The 9,659-nt window shown below is 43.8% G+C and overlaps 1 protein-coding gene across 1 annotated transcript; it reads left to right on the top strand.

Annotated features, from left to right (window-relative positions):
- Nucleotides 1–7,383: 7,383 nt before the first annotated feature.
- LOC146679741 (protein NLRC3-like) lies at nucleotides 7,384–9,165 on the top strand (the record flags this gene model as incomplete). Its single annotated transcript, XM_085450426.1, has 1 exon — nucleotides 7,384–9,165. A coding segment is annotated over one exon (1,782 nt), but the record flags the coding sequence as incomplete, so codon positions are not given.
- Nucleotides 9,166–9,659: the final 494 nt, after the last annotated feature.

Below are 9,659 nucleotides of genomic sequence, written 5' to 3' on the forward strand. Positions count from 1 at the left end.
AAATGCACAGATAGCCAGGCGTTTCACATTTTGGGACCATCTGCCAGTTTTCATTTCTTAGGTATTGAAGAGCAGAAATGATTGAATTTTATTTACATGCTTAAAAATGTTTGCTTTTGAATATTATTTGAAGAATTACCCACACACTCAGGCACTGTGGGCCTGTTTCCCTTTGCACAACCGAGTGTTGGAAACGGGCCTTTTCTCTTTAAACTCTGAGGGGCTGTAACTTTGGCTTCTATTGGCAGATTTGCATGATTGACCCTCTTTTTAAAATAGTTTTAGCCAAGAGAATCAAGCTAACATCACTGTTTTTACGTCAGCTCACGTCACACGAGCTGTTTCAAGAAAAGTCCTCCTGTCACACAGCAATGCCTACATCAATCACACCACTCTGCTTAAATAATAATAATAATGTTTAGTGAAGCAGGTGAAGCAAAGGGCTGCTTTTAATAGGCTGGGAGACCCAGGTGTGCTGCTTTAGCTGCTGAGCCTCTCATGCTAGCCTCCATCTATAAGCTGGGATCACAGGAGCACTGCAGTCCTGACTAGATCAAGGATTGTTATTCATGCAGGTGACAAAAGTTTACATTCACAGAGTCATAGGATTGAGCCTGGTTTGAAAAGCAGCTGTTTAATGCAGCTGCTTAGAGTTCACACACAGTAGAAGAATCAGACTTGAGTCACATTTCAAACACTGGAAAAATACTCAGCAAGTAACAATGAAAACAGCACAGACTCAGTATATCCTGTTCAGTCCTGTGTTTGATATGAATGTGCTGTTCAGAGAGGATCTCATGTCCTCTTTTACAAAGCCTTTGTTTCATGATGTTTGTGTATAAATGAATGTAGGTGTGTTTCTAAGTGTGAAGGAGCCCTGGGAGAAAAGACTGAAGCTTGTGCCAAAGAACAAACAGGAAAGAAAGATCAGCATTAATGAAGACGAGCACAGAAGGAGCCCAAGCACGTGTTGCTTTTTCAGATTTCTCTAAAAGTGTGTGTTCATTTGTTCCATCCTTCACAACAAACAACAGCTGACAGACACACATGCACTCTGTGTCACTTCACAGGGGCTGATGAAAGTGGACACAGTAAAGGGAGAGCTGGACCTGCTCTACACATCCTGCACTCTGTTAACAGACTTTATTCTGCAGCATCAACAGATAAAAATATATGAAGATATAGAAACGTTTAACATTGTGACTGTTCACATTAGTGAAGCTGTTACTTTGCTGCCAGGTGGGAAAAGAAGCCTAAAGCTGAGTCTGATTAAACATCTGCTGCACCAGAGAGTTTCATGGCCCTGCTTTATCCTGTGCTTGCTGACCACCTCGTCCTGAAACCTCTTCATCATCCTCACAGTTGTGTGAAGAAAGAGGGAAGCAGGTGGAAACCATCTGTGCTGCTGTGTTCACTTGTGTGTGTGCGTCTATGGTCATATCTAATGTGTACCTACAGACAAACACAAACACCTGGCATTGCACAAGAGTCTCTATGGAGCAACCTGCAGATGTCAGAGATGTGATTAGAGGGTAAAGTGGACTAGTGAGAGCATCTATGTTGTTGTTGTCTGCTGGGGGACAGCATCAGCTCCAGAGATGCATCAGGATCAGCAAACTAATCTGCAAGGCTGCAAGTGTCACTGAAGGAGTTTGAGTCAGTGAGGGACTCAAACTCACACAGCTGGTCAAGAAGGCTCAGCAGCTGCTATATTTCCTGAGGAGGCTGAGGAAATTTGGTATGTTGGCCAAGATCCTCAGCAGGTTCTACAGCTGCACTGTGGAGAGCAGCCTGACCAGCTGCATCACTGCATGGTACGGCAGCACTACTGCAAACCGCAAACGCCTGCAGAGAGTGATAACAACTGTGGAGAAGATCATCAGGACCCCGCTGCCCTCTCTGCAGAGCAGCTACCATCACAGAGTCCAGAGGAGAGACACACCTCTGCCCTCGAGACGAAGGTTCAGAAGTGTGAAATGTAGAACATCCAGACTCAACAACTCCATCTTCCCCACTGCTATCAGACTCCTGAACAGCTGACCGACCTCAAACTGCAGTTTGCACATCAGGTCACTTTGCACACTAAGTTCATTTTGCACATTAAACTCCATGTACATCCATGTACATCGACATCTGCAGACCACACGTGTCTTCAGTTACTTATTTGTACTTATTTGCAGTTATTTATCTTTTTATTTTATTTTTTTAAGTTATTTTTTATCCTTATTTTATCTTTTTATTTATTCTTATCTTGTTCTTTTAACCATTATCTAACTTGGCATTGTGCACGGTGTGTTTAGATTCAGTTTAAATTCAGGGACACGGAGCCCCTGTTGATCCTCTACCTAATCACACGAGCCACGGTGTGAGAACGGGTGTGGGTCACAATCAGCCAAGGTCTTGGGTGAACCCATTGTGAGATCTAGCCCCACGCTATCATGTGATTTCCTGTGATCAAATGTCCCAGGATGTGAGTGGGCGTTAAGACGTCCATGTCCCTCTTCAAGCAACTTAAAGAAGTCCAGACGCTTTTCTTTCCAAGCTCCTTCAACAACATCATTCATAGAACAACTTCCAGCTTCTTTTGCTCGGCTACAGTTTGGATGGATTTGCAGATGCAACAAGACTAAAATGGTTAGGGTCAGGAGGTCAAAGGTCAGAGCTCCTGTGGGTCTGAGGGCGGCCTCACGCTGGAGAAGGATGAAGGAGTCTGACCTGAGCCAGTGTTTGACATGAACACATCAGCACTGCTGTCAGTGAGCCTAACGACAGCCGTTAGCATCATTTCAGTGTTTCAGTCATAAAAACACTTCCTGTCTCTGTGGTGGTTACAGTGACATCATGCAGTTTGTGCTTTGACCTCCAGAGGGCGACAAATCAGCACAGACAGAGAGCTCCATTCAAACTTTGCTGCCATCAGGAATAATTCTTCAAATATAATCATCAGTGTTTGAGCAGTTATGATATCAGGGACAATCTAGACATGTGTGACAATACTGAACATGTCACATGACACACCTCAAACATCATGTGATCCACTCTCAGTCTGCACTTTCATTCATGACTTCAACAGGTTGAAATGAGCTTTGAAGAAACATTCAGTGAAATAAATCTTTCATGGATTCATGTGAGCAGCAGATGAACTTTGTACCAACAACATCTTCAATAACAGAGTCTGAATGAAGCTCAGGTGTTGATGCTGCTCACTGATTGGACGCTTGCTTTCAGCTCTGCTCTCAGTCTTTACTGCACAGGTGAAGGTAGAAAGTGTGACTGGATCTATAGACTGGAAACAGAGAAACATGCTGAACATTTGAAGCTTTGCAGCAGAAATGTTCATGTTACAAATACAGCAGAGCTGATCTGGGATCAGTGTGTTCACACCTGCAGCTACAACAAGGTTTCATGTCTCCACACGTCAGCATGTGAACTTTACTCTGACTCAGTCTGAGCAGTCAGACGGCATATTTTTAAAGTTAACACATCAGCACATACAGAGCTGAGCCCCTCCCACCTGTGCTGAGTTTCAGGTGGAGTCCCGCCTCCTTCCAGGAAGCAGCTCACCTGTGTGTCCGTGTTTAGTGTCCAGGTGTGGAGTGGAGCTTGTTGTTGGTGTGTGAAGAAACTGTAAGTTTGCTTTGTTTCCTCCTTTAACAGTTTGTCTTTAGGAACTTTACTGTTTGTTCAGCTCGTGTTTGATTTCTTCACACAACAAACTGTGTGTGTTTGTATTTCCGGTCTCTCCATTAAAGTCAGTGTGTAATGTTTCCTGGCTAACATCAGCTGTGTGCAGCTTAGTTCAGCACAAATCTGCCGCTCCATAGTTCACGGTAACGGACTCACAGCTGGACCAACGAGGCCGAGTGTGTCCGCCACTCTGAGCTACGTTCGTGTTTGTGTACTTGTAGTTTGTACTTTGAGTTCACTCAGAGCCCACAGAGGACGCAGCGTACGTGATGACGTCACAGCCCTTTACCTCCTTTACTGTCACTGTGATTAATATTTACACAGGAGACACCTGCAGAGCTCTGACGCTAAGCTAGCACACAGCATGCTAACACTAAGCTAACGTTCAGCTAACGCTAAGGTAACACTAAGCTAAAGCTAGGCTAGCCAAGAGCCCAGAGTGAGTTAAAGCTGAGTAAACACTGACCCCAGACCAGCACCGTGATAAAGTGAGCTGCTGCTGCTGAACTTGAACAGGTAACAAAGTGATGAGCAGTCAGGCTGCAGGTTTCTACCTGTTCATGTTTCTACAGTAGAATCACTTTGAAGTGTCTTTGTGCTGTTTCATCTTTGATTTGTGTTCATAAACACTCAGAGAAACATCACGTGACCTCATCAGGATCTGTGTTGGTGTGTGGGGCTGTACCTCAGCTTTATGTTGTTACATGCTCATTTGTTCATTTTAACATCAAAGTAATGTTATGAGGAGTAATGAAGTAACGTACTCCATTACTTTTAATCAAAGTGTTCTGTGTAATATGTGTAATAATGACTGTTTTGAGTAATGACCAACACTGATCACAACAAAGAGGAAATGCCTCCAACATGCACAAACATTTGAGCCACAACATGCAGTTAATGTGCACAAATGTCTTTGATATGCTGCTCAGTGATGGTGGTGACTGTCAGAGCAGAGCTACTGAGAATCAATAAGTAATATCAATGATGGGATCAGAATCACTAAATTCTTCTCATCCCTGTCAGTATCATACATGTGCTGTATAATGTGATAAATGTAGAGGTGCTGGCTGTTCTCTCACTCTGCTGTTTAGCTGTAAAGGACGCCTCCCTGCCTTTGTCTCATTCATGACCTTTAATAGTCTCTTCTAACATGCAGAGATCTGTATGATCTGTTTCATAGAGTCTAACCAGCCTGTACAGGTAACAACAACAGTCACTGCATCACTGACACACAAACGTCATCTCTGTCAATAACAACATTCATACATGGAATAAAAACACATCAGTGGATCATTGCTGGAGCTGATGTTTGTGCTCCTGGTGCAAAGGCTCTCAGTTTCCTCCTTGAAATAACATCAGTGGTGGGTCAGCGACATGCTTTCTTTCCCTCTCAGGTTTAAATATCTGGGACTCTCCACCGTTTGGTTTTAGAGCTGAAGAAGCTTCTCTGATGAAACGTCTTCCAGAAACTTAAAGACGTCTCTTTTCTCTCCAAGCTCCTTAGATCACATGACCTGGATGACTGACCCTACAGACATATTGACCTGGTTTCATGGTCACATGACAGGTCAGAGGTCAGCGACTGTAACTCAGTTCCTCCTGTTAATGTGAACTCACTGAGTGTTTGTGGTTTACCTCTCAGACTGATTGAAGATGATGATGGAGGAAGAGGAGGACAGAGCAGAGTCTGCAGGGTCCAGCTGTCCGTCTGTGAGGAGTGACCGGTCCAAAGATCCAAATCCAGGCTTCAGTGGTGAACCTGGAGCAACGAGGTCAGAGAGCTGAACTCACTGAGTAACAGAAATAATTCTGCACTGACATTATAATCAGTGTTGACTCTGGTTGATTGTCTGACTGTGTTTGTGAGCTGAGAGGAAATGAAAATGAGTTTGTAACAAAAATCAGTTTTGTCCAGTTTTCCTGTAAAAAGCTGAACTCTAATCTAAGAGGATGTTACTGACAGGAAACAGCTGCATTATCTGCAGTCTGTGTGATCACAGCTGCTTCAATCATGTTTGTGTCTGCAGAGGTCAGAGGTCACAGTCTGCAGGGTCCAGCTGTCCGTCTGTGAGGAGTGACTGGTCCAAACATCATAATCCAGACTTCAGTGGTGAACCTGGAGCAACGAGGTCAGAGAGCTGTGATGACTCCTTTACATGTTTGTGTTTCCTGGATAAATATGACCTGAAACATCCTCAGATTGTTACAAAGATTCATTAAAAAGAAAACAATGAAAGAGAAAAGATCCAAATGTTCGACTTGGTCATTTGCTGTTTGAGGACAGTGATGCTCATATCTGTGGGGAAAGTGTGACCTGAGTGGGTTCATGTTTGTCTTTAAAGAACAGAGCTGCTCTGATTCTCTTTGTGTCTGATCTGTTAAACAGTCTGAGAGGTCACACAGAGACCCAGCAGCTAAAGCCTGGATCATACTGGCTGCTGTTACTCCATCAGGACAACACTGAACCACAGTGGTGTGGATGTAGTGGATAAATCCCACCATACTGATGCTCAGAGTTAACCACAGGGAACAAAACCAGATGTTACCTTCAGATTGTGACCTTTGGAGTGGACGATGCAGATTTCAATAGAGAATAAATGTTGTTGTTTTTCAGCTGTGAAGAAAGAATCTAATTTTCTGAACTTAAGAATTTATGATGCTGGAAACAACATGGAGACTATAACACAACATTTCCACTGTGTTCATAGAATGAATGTAAAACTGTCAGACATTCATTAAATATGCAAAATGTCTACAGAAGCATCAGAGGGTCAGACGTGAAGCACTCAGTGATTTTGATCAAATGACTCATCAGTTATTGATCTGTACTACACTGATCTACCACGTTAGTAAAGCTGGTGTTCTGGTGGTGGAGGGAGACTCGGATCATGTTCTGGTTTTGGAGCAGTGATCTGCTGATGGTTCAGTTTGATGAGCTTCTTCAAAATCATCCCTGACATCACCACTGAAAGGACGTCCATGAAAACAGACTGAAAATTACTGATATGTTCACAATCTGAGAGTTTAAAACTTGACAGACTTGATTCAGATGAAGTTATTTGAGCAGAAACTCCTGGATCTTTATCCTGTGTTGATCTAATCCTTCATGGTTCCTCCACAGAGTGGACCAGCAGAGCTCAGAGGTTCCCAGTGGTCAGTCTGCCCAGCAGCATCAAACACAGCTGGACTCCATATTTATGGTCTGTACATGTACAACAACTACTGTTACATCTGTTCTGTTCACAGTCATCTCCATGCTGCTCTTTGTAGACCAGTGGATCGTCAGTGTGTCCAACATGGATCTGATGTTTGGCTCCATGATTTCAGTCTGATTGGCTCATTCATAAATATTCTGTTCCAGCTGCTGGAGGACAACATCATCACTTTTGTGAAGAACGAGCTGAAGAAGATCCAGAAGGTTCTGAGTCCAGGTTACCCAGAATGCTTAGAGAGTCAGAGGAGCAGCAGCAGAGAGGCATTTGTGAAGATCACAGTGGACTTCCTGAGGAGAATGAAGCAGGAGGAGCTGGCTGACCGTCTGCAGAGACGTAAGAGGATTTATCTAAAGATTTAAGCTGCTGGATAAATGAACATTTTCCAGAGATGGAAGATGGAGCAACATGTTTTAAAGATTAGTTCTTTTTGGAATTGAGTGTTTATTTTTCTTCTCATTCAGAACTTCCAGCTGCTGTTTGTCATCGTAACCTTAAGTCTAAGCTGAAGAAGAAGTTCCAGTGTGTGTTTGAGGGCATCGCTAAAGCAGGAAACCCAACCCTCCTGAATCAGATCTACACAGAGCTCTACATCACAGAGGGAGGGACTGCAGAGGTCAATGATGAACATGAGGTCAGACAGATTGAAACAGCATCCAGGAAACCAGACAGACCAGAAACAACCATCAGACAAGAAGACATCTTTAAAGCCTCACCTGGAAGAGATGAACCAATCAGATCAGTGCTGACAAAGGGAGTGGCTGGCATTGGGAAAACAGTCTTAACACAGAAATACAGCCTGGACTGGGCTGAAGACAAAGCCAACCAGGACATCCAGTTCATATTTCCATTCACTTTCAGAGAGCTGAATGTGCTGAAAGAGGAAAAGTTCAGCTTGGTGGGACTTGTTCATCACTTCTTTACTGAAACCAAAGAAGCAGGAATCTGCAGCTTTGAAGACTTCCAGGTTGTGTTCATCTTTGATGGTCTGGATGAGTGTCGACTTCCTCTGGACTTCCACAAAACTACAATCCTAACTGACCCTAGAAAGTCCACCTCAGTGGATGTGCTGCTGATAAACCTCATCAGGGGGAAACTGCTTCCCTCTGCTCGCCTCTGGATAACCACACGACCTGCAGCAGCCAATCAGATCCCTCCTGACTGTGTTGGCATGGTGACAGAGGTCAGAGGGTTCACTGACCCACAGAAGGAGGAGTACTTCAGGAAGAGATTCAGAGATGAGGAGCAGGCCAGCAGCATCATCTCCCACATCAAGACATCACGAAGCCTCCACATCATGTGTCACATCCCAGTCTTCTGCTGGATCACTGCTACAGTTCTGGAGGATGTGCTGGAAACCAGAGAGGGAGGAGAGCTGCCCAAGACCCTGACTGAGATGTACATCCACTTCCTGGTGGTTCAGGCCAAAGTGAAGAAGGTCAAGTATGATGGAGGAGCTGAGACAGATCCACACTGGAGTCCAGAGAGCAGGAAGATGATGGAGTCTCTGGGAAAACTGGCTTTTGATCAGCTGCAGAAAGGATACCTGATCTTCTATGAATCAGACCTGACAGAGTGTGGCATCGATATCAGAGCAGCCTCAGTGTACTCAGGAGTGTTCACACAGATCTTTAAAGAGGAGAGAGGACTGTACCAGGACAAGGTGTTCTGCTTCATCCATCTGAGTGTTCAGGAGTTTCTGGCTGCTCTTCATGTCCATCTGACCTTCAGCAACTCTGGACTCAATCTGCTGGAACAACAACAAACAACATCCAAGAAGTCTGAAACAGGAGAATCTGCAAAGAAACACTTCTACCAGAGTGCTGTGAACAAGGCCTTACAGAGTCCAAATGGACACCTGGACTTGTTCCTCCGCTTCCTCCTGGGTCTTTCACTGCAGACCAATCAGACTCTCCTACGAGGTCTGCTGACACAGACAGGAAGTAGCTCACAGACCAATCAGGAAACAGTCCAGTACATCAAGAAGAAGCTCAGTGAGAATCTGTCTGCAGAGAAAAGCATCAATCTGATCCACTGTCTGAATGAACTGGATGATCGTTCTCTAGTGGAGGAGATCCAACAGTCCCTGAGATCAGGAAGTCTCTCCACAGGTGAACTGTCTCCTGCTCAGTGGTCAGCTCTGGTCTTCATCTTACTGTCATCAGAAGAAGATCTGGATGTGTTTGACCTGAAGAAATACTCTGCTTCAGAGGAGGCTCTTCTGAGAATGCTGCCAGTGGTCAAAGCCTCCAACAAAGCTCTGTGAGTAAATCTGTGATCATGTTTATTTTTAAAATGTTGATTAAAAGTGGTCATAGATTTCTTCCATGACAGATCCATGTCCTAAAACCACGAGCCAGCGTAGTTGTATAGTATAAAAGAAAAAAGGAGAACTTTTGAACACAATATTGTAACTTGAATGAACTTTTGATACAGCCTTTAAATATAAAATTTATGAACAGAATCGGTGACAAAGGGCAGCCCTGGTGGAGCCCATCACCCACCGGACTTATTACTATCCAACGTATTGCCGGCTATGCCAACCAAGCTCTTGCAATGGTTGTAAAAGGATCGAATGGCCATAAAATGTTTCTCAGTTTTATTATTTTCAGTCACATCTGTTTTTGATTATTAACTGAATATTTTAAAATTCAGGCTTTTTATGTTATACAAAACATCATATTTTCTTATGATGTCTTGTATTGATTCTGAAGGAATAGTTTTCATCAGTATCGCAGATACCAGCCTGAATTTTACTTT

This window comes from Copadichromis virginalis, unplaced genomic scaffold (assembly GCF_057382275.1).
Source record: "Copadichromis virginalis isolate Kocher_CV1m ecotype Utaka unplaced genomic scaffold, C_Virginalis_male_GT1.1 unmapped_scaffold_1, whole genome shotgun sequence".
Classification (NCBI taxonomy): Eukaryota; Metazoa; Chordata; class Actinopteri; order Cichliformes; family Cichlidae; genus Copadichromis; species Copadichromis virginalis.